The sequence below is a fragment of the Ovis canadensis genome, chromosome 3 (genome assembly GCF_042477335.2).
Source record: "Ovis canadensis isolate MfBH-ARS-UI-01 breed Bighorn chromosome 3, ARS-UI_OviCan_v2, whole genome shotgun sequence".
Classification (NCBI taxonomy): Eukaryota; Metazoa; Chordata; class Mammalia; order Artiodactyla; family Bovidae; genus Ovis; species Ovis canadensis.
This window is the reverse complement of record NC_091247.1, coordinates 154,948,223-154,971,724: the sequence shown is the minus strand read 5'-3', so window position 1 is coordinate 154,971,724 and position 23,502 is coordinate 154,948,223. Positions and strand designations below refer to the sequence as shown.

General features: G+C 40.6%; 1 protein-coding gene across 2 annotated transcripts in view; it reads right to left on the bottom strand.

Moving 5' to 3' along the window:
• Positions 1–505: 505 nt before the first annotated feature.
• PTPRB (protein tyrosine phosphatase receptor type B) overlaps positions 506–23,502 on the bottom strand; it is a 125,171-nt gene continuing 102,174 nt past the window's right edge. For both annotated transcript variants that reach the window (XM_069584639.1, XM_069584640.1), the window contains 8 exons: positions 22,958–23,048; positions 22,163–22,239; positions 19,826–19,960; positions 18,465–18,587; positions 17,895–18,058; positions 16,115–16,250; positions 8,042–8,162; positions 506–5,895 (listed from right to left, as the gene is read on the bottom strand). In XM_069584639.1, the coding sequence (XP_069440740.1) occupies positions 5,873–5,895; positions 8,042–8,162; positions 16,115–16,250; positions 17,895–18,058; positions 18,465–18,587; positions 19,826–19,960; positions 22,163–22,239; positions 22,958–23,048 (870 nt within the window). In that variant the 3' untranslated portion in view covers positions 506–5,872. The remainder of the gene's footprint in view (positions 5,896–8,041; positions 8,163–16,114; positions 16,251–17,894; positions 18,059–18,464; positions 18,588–19,825; positions 19,961–22,162; positions 22,240–22,957; positions 23,049–23,502) is intronic.

Genomic DNA, 23,502 nt, shown 5'->3' with positions numbered 1-23,502 from the left:
AGATTTCTGTAAGTAAGTTGTAGAAAAATGAAACACTGGAGTTGTGAAGGACAGTGAGTTTTTTCAACTGAAATATGAAAAAGTAAAAAAAAAAAAAGGCAAAATAATGATTCTGGAAATAGACACAGCAGCTCTTAACCAAATGTCACACCACCCGCTTATGTGTGAAGTGCCTCTAAAGGGCTCAGGGGATCCAGCTGGGGCAGCGCCTCTGAGAATACACAGACACTGTTGGTGATAGATGACATTTTGGTAACCAATGAATTAGAGAACTGAAACCAAGAATTTAGTTGGAGACAGTCAACCAGAGAGTCTATTATATGTTCGTGATACCCTAGGTAACCAACTAGGAATTCACAGGAGCAAAGGTTAAAACAACCAAGTTCTTCATGATAATGGCTTACAAGATTTTTCTCATTTAGAAGCAGTCACTTCTGACCTTTCTCCTGAGCAGTCAGATGACAGAAATTGATAAATGAGACACAGGCAAATAGAAGACAGAACATTTTCCTTCAACAAATAGCAGTTTTATTCACCAGTGGGAAGGTGTTTATGACACTATATAGATTGTTTTTGGCCACAGTTACAGTATGAAAATATATTAAGGGAATACATAAATTAAATACAAAGACTATGGAAGTGCTTTCTTTAAACAGAGTTGGTTAGAAAATACAACAATGTGGAGAGGTACTATCATAAGAAAAAAACAGAACCATTGACTGCCATTTTAAATGACCAGATTTGCAGAGAAAGAAAACATAATATAAAAAACATAAAAAGTGCTCTATTAAGGAACATAACATATTCAATTGCTAGATGTATTTGCCTTGTTTATTTAAGCTTCACACAAATCAAGGAACAGCCAGATGAGCCTCCATGAACACTAGCATTATTAGATACTGACTACCTAAATACCCAAAGCACTGGGCCAGGAGCAATTTCCACTCAAAAGGTATATGTTGAATGTCTATAAGTTGTGTACTAATTTCTATTAGGTGGGAGTATAAAAGAGATCAAAGACTTGGTTCTTATCCTTGCAGAACTGATAAGCCTGATGGGTCCTACCTGGGAAACTAAAGATTAAGGACTCTTGAGGTCGGAACTTTGGTGCACCTTGTGTTCAGGGTGGTTGAAATCGGGAGATTTCACGAAGGCCACTGGAGACTCTCACTTCAGCTTGCAGGGGGAAGCCACCCAACTCTATGGCACACTCCGAAAGCCACAACTGCACATGCTCCTTTCTGTGGGAAGGCTTTCTTGCTCACTCACAAGATGTTATGAAAACACAACATCTCCAACATAACAGAAAGCTTACTCTTAGGATGAAGATAGTTTTTCTTAAAAGAAATTCCTTACTGCAGAAAACAGCCATAACTAAACTTTCTTGTGAATATTCTAGAAGAAACATATTACTTTTGTCTGACATTATTCACCATTTCAACAGCTTATTTTGATATCTTACATAAGATCATGTACACTGGCATATAGGTTACAAAAATCATTTTTGGTAGGTCTGTTAATAGAGCTTTTTATTTCCATTACATAAGCCTTTATTTTAGGAGCATTCACCAACCATTTTCTTATGTCATGAATGCATCTATATAGACAACCTTTTAAAAAAATAAAATGCCTTATTTTTGTGGCATATATTTATTCCTAGGGAGCCTCCCTACAAGTCAAGAGTAGTTTTTTAGTCAAAAATATTTCCATTGCTAGAAACATTTTTAGAACAGAACAGATTTTTGCTATTATCATGGCTGCATTAAATGTTACCCTGCATTTTGACTAAAATGGCCAAACATTTCAAAGGCACCATCCACTAAAAGAATCTAAGGTAGTGTGTTCAGAATTCCAAACTCAGTTTCGTCAAACACCTGGTCAATTCACAAAACTAAATGAATCAATTCAATTGCTTAATCAGCTATATCATCTGGCTGACATAGTCCAAGCAAATCCTTCAAAGGATAATGCATCTTAATAGAAGCATATGACATCCCCAAGAAACAGTCTGGACACAGAAGGAATGCTGTTTCTTCTTTCTGATGATGTCTGCTTAGATCCCCTCTTTTCAAATATTTTTCCTTCTTTGTATTATTTCACTCATTTTCTGCAGTCATAGTTTATAAATTTTCCCTTGAGTGAAATAATCTTTGAATACTTGATATGATTTGAAATCTCAGGTTAAAAATACTCTGAACCTTAACAGAACATTTGGGCTGATAACAGCCTTTTCCACTCTGTCTCATTGGAATGAGGTACCATTGAAGCCTTGCTCATAGCCACTTCCAGGAGGATCCTTTTTGCCACTCTCGTGAGTCATCAGTTACTTCGATTTCCTCAATGAAATGGAATGTGGAGAATCCTTGAACTGCTACATCAAACAAGCAGCTTATTACCTTTCCCCGCCCCCCCCCCCCAATCAGGTCAGATTTGGTCTGGCTCATTTGTGTGAACTAAAACTCTAGAGCACCCCAGAGTTGGTGCTTAGATTCTGCTACTTGCTGTTATTCAGATCTGGCAGGTTTATTAATTTAGGATTCCAGCCGTAGAGACCAAGAAGCCTAAGTGAATGAGAATTTAGTGCATAGTCAACAATTTTCTTCCAAGAGGTAGGGAAAGTGTTTAAATACAAGAACCTGGATCCTGAGACACTAGAAGAAGCAGAGTGTGAAGTATAAGAGGTGAAGCCTATTTTTGTATTGCTGGACATCTGCTTAGTGGTTTCATATTATTTTCAAATGTCATTTTGGGATTCCAAGAGATAATAAAATTAATTAAAGACTCTACCAAATAAAACTGTCCCCAATATATTGTGTGCTGTGGCCATTTTAGTGTTCAAAAGTGAAATCATTATCATCTCTTCTAAAATGTGGAGACAGAAAAAACTATGACATACCAATGGGTATGAGGAGATAAGATGAACAGAAAATAAAATCACCTTCTACTGGGAAAGCAAACATATTCAAAAAGGAGAAGGGGAAGTGTAGTGAAAAAGAGGGGCTTGGAAGTGTTAAGTGCTGCTGAATTTCTTAGGACAAGTGCAGACCCAGAAAGGGAGAGGAGCCTTAGAAAAATCTGACTCAAGAGCTGAAAAATTGGCTGCTATCCAGAGAAGACAGAATAATACGAAATTGATTTAATGAGTAGAGATTAAAGGAGTTAATTATAAAGGACTTGGATAAATAATTATTAAGATGCAAGACAGGAACCTTCCAAGATTTGATAGCTCAAAAGCACTTTGAAGGCTTGATGATTAAAGTGTACTGCACAGGTGCACAGCCAGGATGCCCAGCACGACAGGAAGTGGAGTGTTTACCAAGACGTAACACATGATGGGGTTTAATTAATTGAGCTGAATGTCAAGGAAACCTGTTTTTCCCTCCTCCTAAATTTAATAAATAGATCAACTAGATTATGTATTTAGTCTTTGACGGTGGTGGGAGGGAAGACAGTGAAATATTTGTTGCTAAGGAGATTTAAAATTAGACAGGTGGAGGGTAGAAATAAATTTGTCCTGCATTAGACTAAAAGAACATACAGTTTTCCCTTGTCATGTCCATTTCCATAACTCTGATTCCACCCCAGATATGCCAGGGTATGTACTGTGACAGCCGTGTAGGTTTGTTATGGTTTTAATTCTTGATTTGTGCAATTAATTGCTTTCTTTCTCTTTTTGGTTCAGAGATTTGCTAGAGAAGCAGAATCAGCACTTGCCAGTTTGTGGCCCAAGGAAGGCTGCCACTGCCCTGCTTCTAGGTAATGTCACTGCCTCGATGAGACCCTCTTTCAGGTTTAATTGAAAATAGTAACAACAATCCCACCATTATCACTGTGATGTATTCTCTTTATTGAATAGAAATGTGTAGTTTCTAGGACAGTGCCTAGCAAGTTGCAGGCATTTAAACTTTCCTAAATGAGTGAGAAGCCAAAAACGAATTTCTTTCCATGTAGTTGGATGTGCTTCATACCCAGTGATGTTAGCTTAAAATTCTGGTTTTTAAAAATTTATTGCTTTTTCTTATTAATACAGGGAAAGTTATTCCTAATGGACATATCATCTCATATGTCTCTGATCTTTATTTTCACTCCAGTAGTACCTCTGCCACACTTACATTTATGTTGTTCCTTTTCATTTCTAGAAGAGCCATCTGGTTTCCTGAAACAGGATCAGACCCTAACACTGTCATTTCACAAGGCATTGAGCGTGATAACACTGTGAAGATTTGGAATCTTCTTCCCATTCATTCTTATAAAGGTTTTTCCTGTTTCCACAAACTTCAAGAAGCCCTGGAAATTTTTCCATTTTGGGTGTAGCCTTAATTTACTACAACTATATTAGGTATATTTAATGATTTTTCCACTTACTATGGCAATTACACCCATTATAGTTCTTATGGGGCTCAACAGTTTGTAGCAAAAAATATACATTTTGAAAAGAAACATACTCTTCCTGCAAATGAAGCTATGAGACCAACAACCTGGATCTCTAAATCTTAAATTTATTACAGAGAAATCTGTAGTGAGAAAAAGGCAAACATTCCTGACTCATCTCTCAGGTAGCCATGATGATACCATACAGGTGTGTTTCAAATTTTCTCCAGGAAGACCCTTGGAACTGGAACTTGGAGAGGGCAATGCTCACTTTTTGACTCACTGAAATTTGTGATAGGCAAAATTGGTCAGCTTGGCAGAGTATGAGTGCCTTTCATAGTAAATGCAACTGAAGGTGACTACTTGATATTTTGACCTCAATGATTTACTAAAAAAAGGTGTCTGGGAAATTTTATACTAGGCACCATTGAACTTTTGTTTCAGTATTTTTTAAATTAGTGATATATGATGTTTGTGGATATTTTTCTAGAGGTATTAATATTAGGCCCTTTGATCAGTAGCATAATATGCCACCACAATCTTCTTTTAATGGGAAATCCAAGTATGACCAGTGCGATTTTGACTTTTCCAGGAGTGCAGCCTCCTAGCAATGAGACAAAGATGAGTGTGTGTCCACCGGCCAAAACACACATCCCAGTGTGAGATGCATGCTCACACACAGCATACTGTGGATGCAGTGGAACGGTCTCCCATGGCTGCGGATGGTGCTTTGCATGTTGACTGTGTTTCCAGTCAGGGCAGCAGGTGGCACGCCTCTGGATAAGAGGAATTCATCACTTCTGTTCTGGTCGTCCTCTCTCAGAACCCTCAGCCCGGCAGCCTGGACTTGCCTTGCAAGTTACGTGGCCCCTAAGCTGACCACGTTGGCTTGGAGCTTTGGCAGGACAAAGGGGAGACACTAACCACATGAGGCACAAACACCTACTTCAGCTTTGGTGCTGCTTAATCTCATCTCTTCAACCCTTTCTTTTGATTGTGATATTATTACATTGTTACATATATTAATTGCTTTTGGATCATCTTTGGGTCCCAGCAATGCCCTCAAACCAGCTGTACTCTCTGCTCTCTCCAGCCCTGCCCTGTATCCTGCCCAGTAGGTATCAAAACTGGCCTAGGGGATCACCCCTGCAACCACCTCCATATGCTTTTTACCACTTGTCCTGTTATACAGGGCGAATTAGTTTAGGTAGAACAAGCCATGAACACTTTGGTGTGGAAAAATAGTATTATATAAAGCTTAATATTAAACATTATGAAAAATACATATTTACAGAGGAAACTACAAATTACAACTATGTACAATAATATCTGTTACCTTTAAATTACATAAAATCTTTAAAATTCTCCAGATTAATAAATTATACATAATATCAACAGAAATAGCTGGCACCTCTGTAGGGCATGAAGCAAGTTTTTCTTTTTTTTTTAAATAAAATCACACAGTGAATAGTTTTGATCCAGGAGATCTTCGGGTGCATTCTCAATGCCTTGAATAGCCTGAATCTGAAAGGAAAGACACTGGAATTAGAAGCTGTAGCGGGGTATGTCATAGTTGTTTGTTCTATTTATGAAAATGATGAATGGCAAATACTAGCAGAAATGACGGAAACTCAATATGGTTTAGGATGAGACCATCCCTGTGGGGACCAGGTCACTGCATTCAGGATTGTAGATTACTAGAACTGGAAAAGACTAGTGATTCCAGTCTAATCCTCTGGTTTTCCAGATGAGCCCACAGGCCCAGAATGGTACAGAAATTCACTCAGGGTTACCCGGCTTGTGAATGCTAGCTAGTTCCAGAGCTAGGACCTGAATCCTAACTTTCAGATGCCTGAAGCTAACCAAACCATAATTAGCTTCCTTTAAACGCACCCAAGATCACACTAATAAAAGACCCTTAAACAAGCCAAAACAAGACAAGGAAACTCCAAGATCCCCCAGAGCTTCCTCTATTCTGGGCTTCTTAAAGAATCTCACATGCAAAACCTATTAATTTACTCTCCTGATAAATTAGGGGGTAATTATTTACAAAATAAAGGATTATCTGATTTACAAAGAACTCATTTAAATAGCAGCCCTCTCATGTATGTGTGCTTTACAGATTATTAACTATTTAATATATTGGCTAGGTGGGTGGGTATAGAGGGTACAGAGAACTAGATAAAACTGAAGAGCATTTTGAAATGGAGATAAAAGAGCTCTGAAATAATGTTTGTCCAAAAGAAAAAAAAGATCTATGGGTGGACATTGGTCCATGTGGCAAGAAATTGAAACTTATGCTAACAACCACAGAATGAACAATCTTGAAGTGAACACTCCAGCCCCAGTCAAACCTTCAGATGACTGTAGCCCTGCCCTGGCCAATGTCTTGACTTATGAGAGACCCAGGACCAGACCACTCAGCTAAGCCCCCTCCAAATTCCTGACCTATAGAAACTATGACATAATAAATGTACAAGTCAGCTAACAAATTTTGAGGTAATTCGTTAGCTGGAAATAAATTACAATGTAACTTCAAATTTGCAATTAGCCAGTGTGATAAAATAGATTTTAATGATGGTCCTGAGTAGGAAAAAGCAGACCCTTCACATGTCAATTAATTATTGTCTGATCAAAGCAGTGCCTTACAAAGTTTATACATTTTCTTTTACTGAATTTTTCATTTAAAAATTACATGTTACATGCTTGTTCTATAAAATTTAGAAAAAACATAAAATGGAAGAAAAATGAGATGTTATTTTACTGCTCAGAGAAATTTTATTCACTACTGTGATATATTTCTTTCTCTCTGGCTTCCCGGGTGGCTCAGTGGTAAACAATCTGTCTACCAATGCAGGAGACATAGGTTTGATCCCTGCATTGGGAAATCTCAAGGAGAAAATGGCAGCTCACTCCAGTATTTCTGCCTGAAAAATCCCATGGACAGAGGAGCCTGGTGGGCTGCAGTCCACAAGGTCACAAAGAGTCGGACACGACCGAGTGACTGAGCATGCATATTTCTCTCCAGTCTTTTGTATGTTTGTTTTTGCCCCATGTGCTGTTCTTGTTTGTTTAACATTCTGCATTTCTTACTTATTTATGAGAAAATCTATACTATATCCTTAAAGATATCATTCTTAATGACTGCATTGTGTTCTACTCAGTGAATGCACCACGGTATGCTTAGTCCTCCACTGTTGAACATTTATGTTTTTTTCACTCAGACCTTTAACTATGAAAAGCTTCACACATAAAGCTTTTTCAGTACTTAGGGTGGCAGTAGAAATACTGGGTGACAAGAACATAATAAGGACCTTCATACATATGGCCAAGTTCTTCTCCAATGGGATTTTACAATTTGAACTCCCAGTTGCTATTTCAAAGCATCCTCTTTAGTAGTAAGCCTTATTCCTTAGATATATTAAGCCAAGTCCTGAACAGAGGGCACCCCAAGCCTAGGAGGAGATACCATGTGAAACCTGTGCTCCACCATGGGGGTTCCCTCCCCACTCAGGCTCTCTTCCTTGTTGCCACTTTTTGAGGGCCTTTCCCTCAAACCTTTGGGGAGAAGAAATGATCAGTGTGTTAGGAAAGCTTGAGGTTTTTAATGACTTCCAGATAGACTGTATTTTGCTAAATAAACTTATAAAGTAGAGCAGTAAGCTCCTACCTCTGTGATACTCTGGATTCACATTTTCGTAGATTGGAAACAAAGGGTTTTCTTGTTCACTCCGTAGCTTCCTTGCTCTGAGCACATCTCTTACACACTGATGTAGGTACACATACTGACACTATGATAAAGCAGAAGACATGTCAGAGGAAGGCAGATTCTCAAGCATAAGAAAGTTGAGGGACACTACTATGTATAAAATGAATAACTAATAAGGACCTACTGTATTAAGCATAGGGAACTCTTCCCAATACTCTGTAATGGCCTATATGAGAAAGAATCTAAAAAGCAGTGGATATGTGTATACGTATAACTGATTTACTTTGCTGTACACCTGAAATTAATACAACAAATGTAACTCCAATAAAATTGTTTAAAAAAATTTTTAAATGACAAGATACTTATAAAAAAGAAAGAAAGAAAAGGGACTCTCACCAAACCTCAACAGTAATAGGATTCTATAATGGTTAGCAAATTTCATGATAACCCTTCACTAATGGCTTCTAGTATGTAGAAGAGTGACTACTTTCTATTACCACAGAGAAGAGAATGATGAAAAAGGGCAGAAAGGCAGTGTTTATTCATCTTTTTTAGGTACATGCATATTTATAATATGTCCTATGAAGGCCAACAACTATGTCTGACCATAGTAGGTCCTCCACAAATAGTTATTAAATATACAAAATGAATGCCAAACACTGTGTTATGCATTTTATATGAATTATTTAATTATTTTGACAACCTCATATAGTAGATATAATCATCTATATGAATAGAACTAAGAGAAGATAAGTAACTTCTCCAAGGTCACATAGCTAAGAAATGAGATCCTAGGATTTAATCCGGGTATGTGAGCCCAAACTTTGTGCTTTTTTCATTAAATCAATTTTCTTAGATGAAACCTAAAATCATTGCATTACTGAATGTGAAAATAATGTCACTGCATACTGTGCTCTTTCATTCTTTTTTGGTGGGGGTGGTATGGTGAGAAAAAAGAGGTTGCACAATAGATGTGCATATCTTGGTTCTCAGTATCTGAGTCTGACTCATTAAAGAATCTCAAAGATGTTGGCTTACTGCAGAAAACCATAGAGGCTTTGCTGTTGTTCAGTTGCTAAGTCATGTCCAACTCTTTGTGACCTTCTGAACTGCAGCATGCCAGGCTTCCCTGTCCTTCACCATCTCTTGGAGTTTGTTCAAACTCATGTCCATTGAGTCAGTGATGCCATCCAACCATCTCATCTTTTGCTGCCCCCTTCTCTTCCTGACCTAAGTCTTTCCCAGCATCAGGATCTTTTCCAATGAGTCAGGTCTTAGCATCAGGTGACCAAAGTTTTGGAGCTTCAGGTTCAGCATCAGTCATTCCAATGAATATTCAGGGTTGATTTCCTTTAGGATTGACTGGTTTGATCTCCTTGCTGTCCAAGGGACTCTCAAAAGTCTTCTCCAGCACCACAATTTGAAAACATCATTTTCTTCAGTGCTCAGCCTTCTTCATGGTCCAGCTCTCACATCCATACATGACTATTGGAAAAACCATAGCTTCGACTATGTGGACTTTTGGTAGCAAAATATTGTCTCTGTTTCTTAATACACTGTCTAGGTTTGTTATAGCTTTTCTTCCAAGGAGCAAGGGTCTTAATTTTGTGGTTGCAGTACCATTCACAGTGATTTTGGAGCCCAAGAAAATGAAATCTGTCACTGCTTCCACTTTTTCCCTATTTGCCATGAAGTGTTGGGACCAGATACCATGATCTTTGTTTTTTGAATGTTGAGTTTTAAGCCAGCTTTTCACTTCCCTCTTTCAACTTCATTAAGAAGGCTTACGCAGTGAGAATAGCCCCACCTGTTAGCTATCTGGGAACTATGGTTTTGTTTTTTTTTTTTTTTTTGCTGTCCCTTTGGAGAAGTTGTGTTCTCCTTTGTGCAGTTTTTTTTTTTTAACATTTTAGATGTTGGAAATGCTTAAATTATTTACAAATAGAGTGACATTTTGAAATATTTTTATTCTCAGTCTGCTGATAATGGTTCTGTTTAAAAAGATAAGAATTCTTATAGTTCAAATTTCTAATCTGCTTTGACATGTTTCCTTGGGTCAGAATTTGAGCAAGAAGTTAACCAAATGTAACGTATAAAGTGAGTTATAAAGAACAAGACAAAATTAGATTTCAGCCAAATTTTAAGCCATGACATTTGGTCATATATCAGATTATTTTCATAAAAAGAGTCATGGAGCAATTCAGCACATTGTCATTTCAACCTGTATGAAAGCAAGTAAAACGTATTGGGTTGGCCAACATGTTTGTTTGGGTTTTCCATAAAGTGTTATGAAAAAACCCAAATGAACTTTTTGGCCAACCCAATGATTATGTTTGTGTGAGAAAGTGACAGATTTTGTGTTACTCTGAAGCCTAATCAGACTCTTCTAGGTTGGAAAAGCAATTGGTCTCCTCTGGATGTCTGTTCGTGCCATTTACCAGGGCACAATGATGTGGGTTGGTTGTTACTGCCCTAAATCACCTTTTGGGTAAGGAGCGTGGTGCATCTTGTCTGTGGTTTAGAAACTACCTTTGCAACAGAAACAAATATGGAAGAGTCAGTGTTTTCGTGACCAAAAGGACACCATAGAGACCTTCCCTGACCATAGACGCTCAGCCACAGGCAGCTAAACGTGTGCACTGGGCTCCTTTCCTTACTACCAACCAAGCTGTGCGATAAGGGAATGAATGTGCAATCTTAGCGCTCAGCCTTGGGCTCTCCTTCCTCAGACGAGGACTCTGGGCTTTCGGTCTGCCACCAGCTGGCCTAGATAGAGATCTCAGTTTCTGCATCTGTAAAACAAGGAGGCAAGGGTCTCTTCTACAGCTAACTTCTTTTGACCATTGAAGATTTGTATTAGATTTTGTGACGCTGTCAATTAGATGGATATCAAAAAACATTCCTAGACTCTATGTTTAAGGTGATCCATGTGGTCAGTTTTAGAGTATTTTCAAGGCTTGAGACACAAAGGGAGACTATAAATCTGTCTTCAGCAATGACCTTTAAAAGTGGACAGGTATTTATTTTTATGTGTTGGCACTAGGCACTGTCCCTGGGTGCATGGTCATCTACTCAAGGGAACCCATCATGTAGGTCTGGTATCATCATCAGATTAGAACATTTCAGAGAAACAAACCAATCATAAGTGATGTCTGTGTTAATATTAATAATGATTCTCTGCACTTCTGCTCACAAACTCAGCTTACTTGTTATGAGTATCTTATGATCTTGAAAACTTGAGAAGGGTACTCTCCTGAAAACGGTTGTTTGTACAGGCAGTCATTTTCCTCATCTTGAAAACTACCACATTAGAGACTGACACTTCCCTCATTCCTCCCATTCAAAGCATAAATCTCATTTTCAGTTCCAGTTGGATATTAAATGAGTTTGGGACCTTGGAGTTTGGCTGTGAATGAGTTCTCGTATGCTATGCCTTATTAATAAGTTCTTCAACAATGATCTACTCTGGGCTTTGAAACCAGTTAATATTCATTAATTTGCCTTGTCTTAAATATAAATTCTTCTTTTCCCAACAGAATACCCCTTTGAGAATGATTACTTCTAAAACCTTTCAGTTTGTTAATGTGCTCCCCACTTTATTCTTAATGAAAAGTAGACAAAGTCTAATGTATGAATTTCACATCATAAAAGCTCATTTTTTCTCTCTGTCCAGCAAGCTGGTGAAGCCTTAGTTCCATTCAATTTCACCAATATCTGTAGTATGAGATAATATTTATAGGACTGTACTTGGAGCCTTTCACGGTCTCTGAGTGCACAGTTTAGCAGAGGGGCAGGTATGTGAACAAGTAAGGTGATAAATATAAGACAGAATTGTATATAAGGCTTCATACATGAGAAGAAGCCATCAGGTTCACTTTTGGAGGAGGAAAATATAGAGCTAGAGAGAAAAGGTGACATTTGTTAAGAATTAGAGCAAAGAAATAGGACATTCCAAATGATATAAATCACACAAAAGGGTACATATATTCTGGAAACTGTGAGCAGTCTAATGTAGTTAAAAGGTAGGGTGCATAAGTCATGGGAAACTCCCAGGAGAATCCCCCAAATGTGCACTGAGTCCCACAACATTCCACCGTTTCCTCCTCACAGGAAGCAGATGACATTGACAGATGGTGACTATCAGCTCTTTTTCTTTAACAAGAGCATTTGAGTGTCTCTCTCAGAATCAGGCAGGAAACATGCCCCAAGTTAGGCTAAAAGGAGGAGGGTCACACTCACAAATCCCTTGTCTAATGTCTTTTATTTAGAGGCCTTTGCTCTTTAATATATTGATCAAAACTTGTGAAGCCCTACACCCGTTTGTCTCCCAAATAAAGCAGAATAAAGTTGGTGCTGACGTCTCTCTGTGGACCCAGAAAAGAAATACAAGGGATGTCAGAATGTCCTTTTTCTTTGGCTGGAATCATCACCCACAGGGGCTCAGCTGTGGCTTGCACCCCTCTGCCCTCACTCTCATATCCAAGTGAGCGGTATTGGGTCTGAGTGTCTGAGACTGTAGAAGGAGCCCACCTTCAGCAGAGCCTTAAAGCAAGACAGATAATGTCTGGATATTGTTTGGGATTTTGTTTGATAGAGAAAAAAGGAAAGAGAAAATTTCTATCTTATTGAAATCTTTATTCTACATGATCAAAAGAATCACTGTTTCTGGACCAGAGAAGGAAAACTTCCTTAATTTTAATCTTAAAAGAGTGGGGGTGGGTGGCATTATGACATGAAACTGGGGAAGTAAGTTGGAGCCAGGTTCTAAAGAACTTGAAAATCATTTTAAAGCGATGAAGAGATTTCCACAATTTTTATGCAGGGGGCTGACACAGTGACAGAGCACTTTGTTGGTGACAGTGGTGATAAAGAGCTGTTAGAGCAGAAGCTGGGGGCAGAAGACCCATGAGCAGGCTACTGTGAAGGCTCACTGAGAGGTGATAAAGGGCCAGGCAAGGGCAGAGAGTCTAGAACAAGGAGGAAGATGCTGAGTAGAATGGACAGGGCTTAACGATTGCTCGAATGTGTCTGTGGGAACAGTCAGATCCCCAGCCTGGGCAAACAAGTGAAGGTCAAGATGAATGGCAACACCATCGCCTAAAACTAAAAGAAGAAACAGCAGAAGTGCTTCTGTTGTTTGTTTTTCAAAAAAAATGACTATAAGACTTCCTGGTGGAACTGTCCATGAAGCAGGTACTTGGGTGAATGCTGGGGTAGGAGAATGAGATCTGGGAGATCTGAGCAGGTATGTGGTTCCCGAAGCCATGGAAATGGAAGAGATATGAAGAATGAAGATGGGGAGAAACAAGAGTAGTGCCTTGAGTAGAGGCTCTTGGGAACTTGAACACTGAAAAGGCAGGCTGAAGAATAAGAACCTCAGAACCCCCAGAGAGGTTAGGAGGAGGAAGGGGAAAGGATAGGTGAAAGCGGAGTTATGTCCAAGGAGGAAGAGGGAGAGCTTTGGTACATTATGTTGCCCCTGCCCTGGATGTCAGCCAGTGATATTTATAGTGGGGTGGGGTTGCCTGTTCTTTGCCAAAATGCATCTCCAGAGTTTTGGGCAGGTGTATAGAAGTGATACATGGCCCAAGAAGCCTCTAAAAATAGCTATGGAGCCTGAGTCCCCTCCCCCAACACCTCTTAAGATTATTTATAATATGATGATCTCCTCCTCTCCAAATTACAAGTAAGTATGGCTTGAGTTTGTGAAAATGAAAACAAATTTGTAATGGAACATTGATACCTTGACTTTTTAGCAACATGATTGTAGGATATTTGTTCATTTAATAGATTTTAAAAGAATATTGAGGCTAGAGCAAAGGAAACAAGTTCCTACCCTCTAGGAACTTGTAGCCTTGTACAGAAAGTTGAAGGAAAACAATTATTATATAATGTGATGTAATTCTACAACACTTAATGAAAGAATAGAACTAGACAGTGGTCATCAGTGGCTGCCCAAATCATTAAGACAAAGGCTGATTGGAAATGTTACAGTGGATGGTCATTGTCAGTTTCATCAGTACAGGGAAGAGAAACAAACAGGAAGTGCCTCCTGATGTGATGAACAGGAAGTACGCAGGACCACCCATGAAGCATGTGATGGTAAAAAGGATCTGAGACTTAATTAAGCCTCTAGATCCAATGAACTGCTGACAAAAATTATGAAAAATAGAGGATTATATCACCTTACATTATGAAAAATAGAATACATTATGAAAAAGCAGTCAGCCACATTTAGAATGTAGGAAAATCTATGGAACAAATGAACTGATTTCTTTAACAAATAAATGGCACAGGAAACAAATCAGAGGGAAGGTTATTATAGATTAAAAGAAATTTAGAAGAGGCTTCAACTAAATGCAATGTATGGGCTTTGTATTCTAATGCAAACCAAGTGTAAAAAGCAATTTTTGAGATTAATTGGGATATTTAAACATTGACTAGATATTGGATGATATTAAGGGATTATGATTAAAACTGTCAGGCATGATAATGGTATTGTGGTCATGATTTTTGAATAAGTCCTTAACTTAAAAAATATATATAACTGTAAAACATATATGGAATAAAATATATATTATTAATAATATATAATATTAAATATGTATGTTTTAAGATACACAGTATTTAAGGAAGAAATGATGTGATAAGTAGGATTTCCTTTAAAACAGTGCAGTAAGTCATGGGGTAGGGGAACAGTGTGTGTGGGCTATGAATGGAAAAAGAATAAAGAATACTGATGACTGCAGAAACTGGGGTTTGGGTATGGAAATTCATTATACTATTTTCCTTACTTTCATGTATTTTTTTAAAAAACATAATAAAATATTTAAAATGTAGTGCAATAATTGTTATAATGAAAGGACAGCGAGGATAGAAGATCCTGGGTGTGGGCACTGCCCATAGGAGGCAATGATGACAGTGTTCTCCCAAATGTGTTACATAATATGAGGGTCTGCAGGATATGAATATGTTTTGCACAGGAAGAGGATGTGGGGGTCAAAGTGGTTTTAGGAACAGTGGGCTCAACAAAGCTCAAGGGGAACCTTTGCTATGGGACATCTCCATTCTGTGGAGCGGGGCCACCTGCAGTTTTCATGCATCCCATGACTCTGCCAGGGCAGAGTAGCACACAGAACTTTTCACCTTTTTGAGCACAGGCATTTTTTTAAAAGTAGAAGATTTTGCACAGTTACTTGGGAAACAGGAGGGCAGGAGAACTTGGACCTGGTAAGGCAATGATGCAGGGAGGGAGGTTTGTTCTGTGCGGGGACACAGATTTGACTCTCAGGCTGCAGGCCAGGGCACTTGGGAATTAGGACTTGGGACTTGGGATTCTCTAGAACAGGCTTTAAGTCCCTGCTCAGCTACTTCATAGCTGTGCAAAGTCCTTTAGCCTCTGAACTTATTCTCTATTCTGGAAATGGAAAATAATTCTCTCTTATCTATGTTTTTGTGTATGTGTGTGTGAAAATCTAATGAGATGACATGTTTAGAAATACCTTGTAAATGTCAAAGGACTATATAAATGGAAGCATTTATCCTCTACAATTAATGTCAAAGGACTATATAAATACAAGCATTTATCCTCCACAATTAATGTATACTCTTTAGTGTCTCTAGAGATACGGGTGCAGCTGGTATGGGCTGGAGGAGAGAAGAGATTAGAATCTGCTTCCTTTTTACTAACTGAAGTTCTTGGGCTCAACCACCAGCCTATCTTAAAATGATCTTCAAGATGAACTAGCTGGTTTTCCCCCATGTTCATATATTGATTTTTTTTAAAAAATTCATCTTTCTTCCTACCCACCTAAAGAAGATGGACAACTAGTTCAGTAAAGATAAGAATACACATCATCCTCAAGGTCACTGAAATTTCTTTTAAAATAGAAAGTCTTAGAAAACATTGATATTCAATTCTCTTTCTCCTCTTGATGAGTCATAGTTCTTTCCCTTTATCAGATTAAAGCCCTGAACATTTGGGGGCGGAGGGAGACAGACAGGGTGATCTGTGTCCTTCAGCTGAACTCTTACCTCGGTCTGGACCATGTGAACCCTGTGAAGTCTTAGGTCATGCACAGCTCCATAAATGTCCACAGAATCTTTGGAGTCTAATTGCTGGAGGATTCGATCCAATGCAATAAAGGTTCCAGTCCTACCCACACCAGCACTAGAAAAGAGAGTGAAGAAAGACCACCTTTTTCATTAAACTGGACTTTCTGGACTACGTCCAGTGACTCTAGCACAATCTTTCCTTTCCCTTCCCTTCCAAGTTAGAGAATATAGGATACTTCTTTCTCTCAACGTGCTCTCTCAAAGAAATAAAACCCAGGGTTCTGAACTTCCATCCTTTCCTCCCTTCTTCCTCCACCTTTCCATTCCAGCTAGGGCAAGGATTTGCTGTGTATCATTTTCAAGCATGCTTCCATACTCTTCCTACATTCGTGTAAATCTATACACAATATACTCATTTAATGTGTTTCCAAAATTTACTAAAATGGTACTAAGCAAGTTTTATGTATTCTCATGTCAACTTTTCTACTCAATATTGTTTTTGAGATTTGTCTACATTTGTTTCATGTAGACATAATTTCTTTTACAGAGGTCATAAACCACCGTTCCCTACTGATAGACAATGAGATTGTTTTTAGTTTTTCTCTATTACAAACTGTATTGCAGTGAGCATCGTCATGCACACGTGTGGGATTTCTCAAGGGTTGATATCTAGAAGCAGAACTGCTGGGTCATAGTGTATGAACACCTTCAGCTTCACCAGGAATTGTCAAATTGTTCCCTAAAGTGATGGCATAACCTGGGGGGTTTTGATGCATGTATTTATAAGATAAAGAAAAACAGGTTTTCGGTGTTACTGGGTGAAAATGCCTGCCATTTTCAGAAGGCAGGAAACTCTTGAAAGTCTCACATTCCTATAAAAAGCATCATGGTTCCGATGACATATAAAAGCAGGGCTCCTAGGGTGCTGGGCAGATTGAGAGAAAACAACTGCGCATGAGATTTCTCTTACCGTAGCAATTCCCTGCTCTTTGCTTATTAGTGCCGTTCAGTTCGGGCTGTCCAAGTGTTTCTGCAAACATTAATTAGCTAAACACTAGGCTCCCCAGGGAGAAGGAGAGTGAGAGACTGCTTGTTAGGCTGATTTTATGGTTGTACAGGCTGAAGCAAAGAGAAGTCAAGAGAGTTGGGAACACATGTACACCCGTGGTGGATTCATGTCAATGTACGGCAAAACCAATACATATTGTAAAGTAAAATAAAGTAAAAATAAAAATTAAAAAAAAAAAGAAGTCAAGAGAGAACAGAAATTTAAGAGTGAAATTGGGTTGCCACAGGGGCAGTGCTACTCCATGGGAAGGTGAGAGCCGTGATCTTAAAGGCTGGTTATGGTTTATACAGGTGGAGGAGAGAGCGGGGCCACTCCAAGGAGAAAGAATGGCAGGAGGCAGGGAGGACCATGAGCAGTCCTCCCCAGCTAAAGGGGGAGATGAGTTTCTGGGAACTTGGATTGAGGGGGTGAGATGGGGCCCAATGATGAGGGACCTGGAAGTCACATAAGGGCTTTGCATTGGATACAGTAGGAGAAAAAGCAAGAGGGAGAGAAGGATGGAGAGCCAGAGAGAAAAATAGGAGGTGAAGAGACGGCAAAGGAGTGAGGTTGGGGAGCAGTGGGTGGAAGAGGGAGTAAGAATACCTGCTGGGCCCAGGCAGCCTGGTTGGGCACACAGACCCTCCCCCCTCCCCCTCCCCCACGCCTAGACACCCGGCTGCCATACTGCCGGCTCCGGGTGAAGAGTACCTGCAGTGCACCACAGTGGGCCCGGCCCCGGGGGTCCTGTCGATGTAGTCCCTGACAGTTCTCACAAACTGGATCAGGGACTGGGTGCTCTCCGGGACACCATGGTCTGGCCATACCGTGTAGTGGAAGTGGCGGATGAGTCTGTGTGCATCCAACTGTTCCTCCTGGAAGAGCAGAGTGGTAAGAAGGGGAACGGCTCACGGCAAACCTTCAAACCTGACAACCGTGCCTGGGCAGGGATTCCTAGGAGCCAAACTACAGGAGAGGAAACCAGCAGAAATGGGATTCACAGGTCTTCTTCACCTTCCTATGCGGCGCTAGTGGTAAAGAACCCACCTGCCAGTGCAGGAGACAGAAGAGACGTGGGTTCGATCCCTGGGACGGGAAAATCTCCTGGAAGAGGGCGTGGCAACCCACTCCAGTGTTCTTGCCTGGAGAATACCCGTGGACAGAGGAACCTGGTGGGCTTCAGTCCATGGGGTCACAGAGTCGGACATGACTGAAGCAACTTTAGCACACACTTCATCTTCCCAGCTTTGTTAGTCAATGACATCAAAGGAACAAACATACACTGCATATCCGAAATTCCCGGATGGTCCACTCGGGCAGCACGGATTCCGACAGCATCTGCAGAATGAGGTCCCCATAGTAGAGGGAATCTTGGTCCGCTGGCCAATAATGGTCACACTTTACCTAGAGGAAGACAGGCAGAAAAAAAAAAAGTGAGTCTGGAAACGCACTTCTACCATGAACCTGAACTTTCCCTCCTGGAAATGTCTTCCTGAGTTGGAATCCAGGGTCAGCTGCTAAAGCAATTTGACCATCTGCTTTGCCTTAACCTGCTCATGGGCAGGGCTGAAGCTGGGCTGCTGCTCCCAGTGAGGGAGAGACATTGTCAAGGGGCAAATCCCCCACCTTTAGATTCATTTCCCTTTCGGGTTCATGTTCTGGGGCTTCAGTTTTTGTGAATTTTCTCAGCCTTTCAATTTCATGGACACATAAACCATGTCTTACAATTTCTTGTGCTCTTTTATTGTTTGTTCTTGCTTTGTTTTGTTTTCTGAAGAAAGATCTAGCTGGGAAGATGAAGGCACTGTCTCCCTGACCCTTTTTTGTCCATGTTTTTCTGTTGTTCCAACCTGGATCCAATGCCATGGTTCAGGTGATCTTTGAAAAGTCAGAACATTTAGCTAAAATCGCATTCACAGGTGAAGACAGGAGAAAGAGTATTGTGAACATATATAATCGTTAAGCACAGACACTGGGCAATTCATGTAATCTTTCTTTTTAACCATTAACTTAACCATATAAATCATTTAATCAGATAACTATTTTACTTTGTGTCTGCAGACACAGCCTAAAATTCACTACTCCTTACTTCCTGAAATCAGGGGTAGAGCCAGTGACTCTGCCAACATACCTCTTCTCCCCATACAACAGAGGATGGTGCTGGCAAGAGGCCAGGTAATCCTTCTGCGTCCTGGACACTTCTGATAATCCCACTTGTTCAGTGGAAACATCTTTGACTGAAACTTCGGATCCAGCATCTGAATGCAGCATCACCTGAGTTTACTACAGAGCTTTTTATAACTGAGTGGCTTTAATTCACTAACAGTGTTCTTGTATGATCCCTACTTGGTTTTCATGGGGTTTCTTTTAAGATTTTTTTTTTTTTTTGATGAGGACCATTTTTAAAGTCTTTAATGAATTTGTTACAATATCGCTTCTGTTGTATGTTTTGGGGTTTCGGCTGCTTGGTATGTGGGAATTTAGCTTCCTGACCCGAGATTTTCCTACATTGGAAGGCGTGGTCTTAACCACTGGACAGCCAGGAAATTCCCTACAGGGTTTCATTTCTATGGGGCGGGGAGTCAAACTCCATCCAAGGGGTGGGAAGCAAGGTTAGTACGACAGGAAGACCGTGTACTCACTCGGCCCTTCTCCACACACTGGGTCACCATGACGATGTTGTGAACATTCTGTTCCCACGCCATTTTCCAGAAGTCATCCTTGGTGCCAGGAAGAGGTCCCTGAGTTGCGATGTATTCTCTCCTGAAGTTGTTGCCCTGCAATGAATTTACAATGTGGGGACTCACAAACAATGGGCCTCTTCAGAACTCTAAACAAAGGGGTTAGCTCTGTAGATTAGGTGAGATGTAAGTCTTTGCCAGGTCCCTGATTTGAAAAAGAGATACTAACGCGTGGCAAGGCTTGGGAGCAGGAAGGACAAAGGCCGGAACACTGACCTATTGTGAAGAGCCAAGGTCTTTTTTTATTAGGTTGGGTTTATTCTTAAAGGCAATGGAGGACTTGGGCCATCATTTAGAAACTACTTCACCCTCAGATATGTGTGTGTATACACGATGTGGATTGTCTGAGGAACTGACGTTGATGAGGCTCTTGCCCTATTTAACAAAGAAGAGTTTTACTCATTTTGGATACTTGGCTTTGGGATGTTGGTAAGAGATAAAATGCGAAGGAAACTGAAGGGAAGAGAACCCACTGTTTATTGAGCATCTACCCTATCACAAGCTCTGGTGGTGGTTTAGTCGCTAAGTTGTGTCTGACTCTTTGTGATCCCATGGACTATAGCTTGCCAGGCTCCTCTATCCATGGGATTCCCCAGGCAAGAATACTAGAATGAATTGCCATTTCCTTCTCCAGAGAATCTTCCCAACACAGGAATCGAACCCAGGTCTCCTGCCTTGCAGGCAGATTACCAACTGAGCTACAAGGGAAACCCATGACAAGCTGTGGGTCAGGATTTTCACAGATCTTACTGAATCGTAACCATAGCTCTAGGATATTTTCGCCCACATATCCTGCATTCTAGCAACACTATGGTATTCCCCTGGGCCTCTGCTCTGTCACCTCTGCTACCCCCACCCCAACCCCGCCGACCCAAACACAGCCTGTCTTCTGGCGAATCCTTATTTATCCTCCAAGTCTCAGCATGTTGCCTGCTCTACTGAACTTTCCTTTATCTTCATCTCTGCTGGAGGATATTTTCCCAGAAGCTCCTGTGGCAACCTCTAGCCTCTTGCTACTCAGAGAGGGATCCTCAGACCAGCAGCAGGGGATCATCAGGCAGCTTGTTAGAGATTCAGAATGCCAGGTTCCACCCCAGTCCTGCTGAATCAGAAGCTGCATTTTCTTTTTCTTCTGGCATGTGGGAACTTAGTTCCCCAACCAGAGATCAAACCCACTCCTCCTGCCATGGAATGCAGAGTCTTAACCACTGGGCTGCCAGAGAAGCCCCAATCAGAAGCTGCATTTTAACAAGACCTGCAGATGATGCTGGTGTGCGTTAATGTTGGTGAAGAACTGTTCTATCCCGTCAAGGGCATCGCCAGGTCATTTTCTGATGTTCCAACTCTGCTGAGAGTTCCCTGGGGTCAGGACTCCATCGGACCCTCTCTCTGTACACAGCACAATGTCCAACTTACAGTTAGCACTTCATTATATAGTGCTTAGGGCTTCCCTGGTGGCTCAGCAGTGAAGAATCCACCTGCAATGCAGGACTCGCAAGAAGCCATGGCAACCCATTCCAGCACTCTTGTCTGGAGAATCCCATGGACAGAGGAGCCTGAGGAGCTACAGCCCATAGGGTCACAGAGAGTCTGACATGAGTGAAGCGACTTAGCATCCACACATATAGTGTTTATGGAATGAATGGAGGATTATTTAAGGTAAATATTATTCTTAGATTTTTTGGAAAAGGAAATGAAGGTCCAAAGGATTGACAAAACTTGCCCAAGATCCTAGAGTCAGCAAGGAGCAGTCAAACGGGATCTACCTAACCTGAAGCTTTTTCCACTGGAGGTGCTGTAGGAATCTGGTGAATCGCTAGCCAGAATCTGAGCCCAGAGGTGTGACACAGCCTTTGAGTTGTGTCTGTGGTTTTTAGAAATCCAAATAACTTTGAATTAGCTTCCCTAGCTAGGCTGCCTCAGCTATGGAGCTTCAGCTTCCTTAGGGGAGCTCTAATCTTGATGAAGGGCTGCAGAGAGGAAATGACCTTTGAAAATGCCTCCTGGGCCCATTATAATCCTATGTGACTATAGCTATTGGGAAAGCTGGGTCTTAGCAGCAATTGACTAGGACAGCCTGCATTTTATGGCAATCAGACATGGCCATTTGTTTTTTTCTTCTAAAACATCCATGTTTCCAGACCTGAGAACAGTGGGAGTGTGTTGGAGGAGAGGTGTCTCCAGCATAACTGCCTGTCAAAGCCTCATCCCAGTTGCTATGGCCCCGGGTTCACTTACAGGGATGTAGCTGGCATTGATATAGTCAGAGCACGGGTCATCATCCACGTTGGACAGCTTCACTCGAGAGGAATCATCTGGAAAGAAGTTTATTGAAAAAGATCTATCAGTGAGCCATGGGGTGATTTTTCTACCGTTTACAGATCGCTTTGCATTTGACGTGTGCTAGCTCTGACCCCCACCACAACCCCACGTGGGAGACAGTCTCAGCTCCATTTTGCAGGTGAAGCTCACACAGAGTTGCACAAGTGGCCCAGAAACATACAAGCAAATGAGCCAAATGCTCTTCTAAGCCCATCTGTGCTTCCCTCTGTAACACTAACAACATTTGCTTGATGGAGTGGCCAGCTTTTTTTTTTTTCCTTTTCATTGTTGTAACGAATACAATTCAGAAAAGCTACCTTCAATTGCTTCACCCAATTGGGTAAGGATAATAAGAATAATATATATCTTTCTATATGAAATAATTGCTAACTAGAGACTTTAAGTAAACCCAGGTTGACCCTTACTGTTAACCCTGTTATAGCTCTTAACCCTCCAAGGAGAAGCATCAGGACCGTGTGATGAAATGTCAACAGCATAAGAGGTTTCTCTCTCACAGCCAGAATTTCAGCTGGCTGTTACCCTCTGGAGAGAAGTACAGTAACGTCCAAGTCATTTGTTTTTAAAGACATTTAGAGCCTCAGATCTCCCATATCTAGCTATACTATGTTGCTTTAGCCCCATTTTTAATCACAGAGAAGGAAAGAAATGGCGAGAGGAAGGTGGTATTACAGATTTCAACACAAAACTTACAGGGCAATATGTTGTTGTATCGATTTTTCCCTCTGTTCTCCGGCAAGAGTGCAATGTCACATGATTGGTTTCGACCCACGTCTTTTAAATCCTGTTAGGTCAAAAATAAGTTTGCGTGTGGATAATGTAAAACAGAATATGGCAAATCGGACAGTCCTTGAGATACATAATAATATAACAATATGTTACACTAGCTGCATTTGTGGAATGTCTCCTATTCAACCAGGGGCATCGGCTGTCATCCCCACAACAGCCCCAGAGGAGGTGGTCTCATCTCCATTTCACAAAGGAGGCTCAGAAAGGATAATTCACTTGCCCCAGGTCACACAGATTGCAAAGCTGGGAACTGAATCTAAAGCCTGGGCACTTTTCACCCAACCACATTATCTCCTAAGCAAGCAAAAGGCCAGGTTAAATAACTGACAGCATCAGTTTGCATTTGAAGTCTGTTAATTCTTTCTTACCATCCGATCTGTGTAGCACTTTGCTGGTTATTCTGGAGATAAAACTGGCTTCTGAGACTGGGTGGTATATTGTGCAGGGAA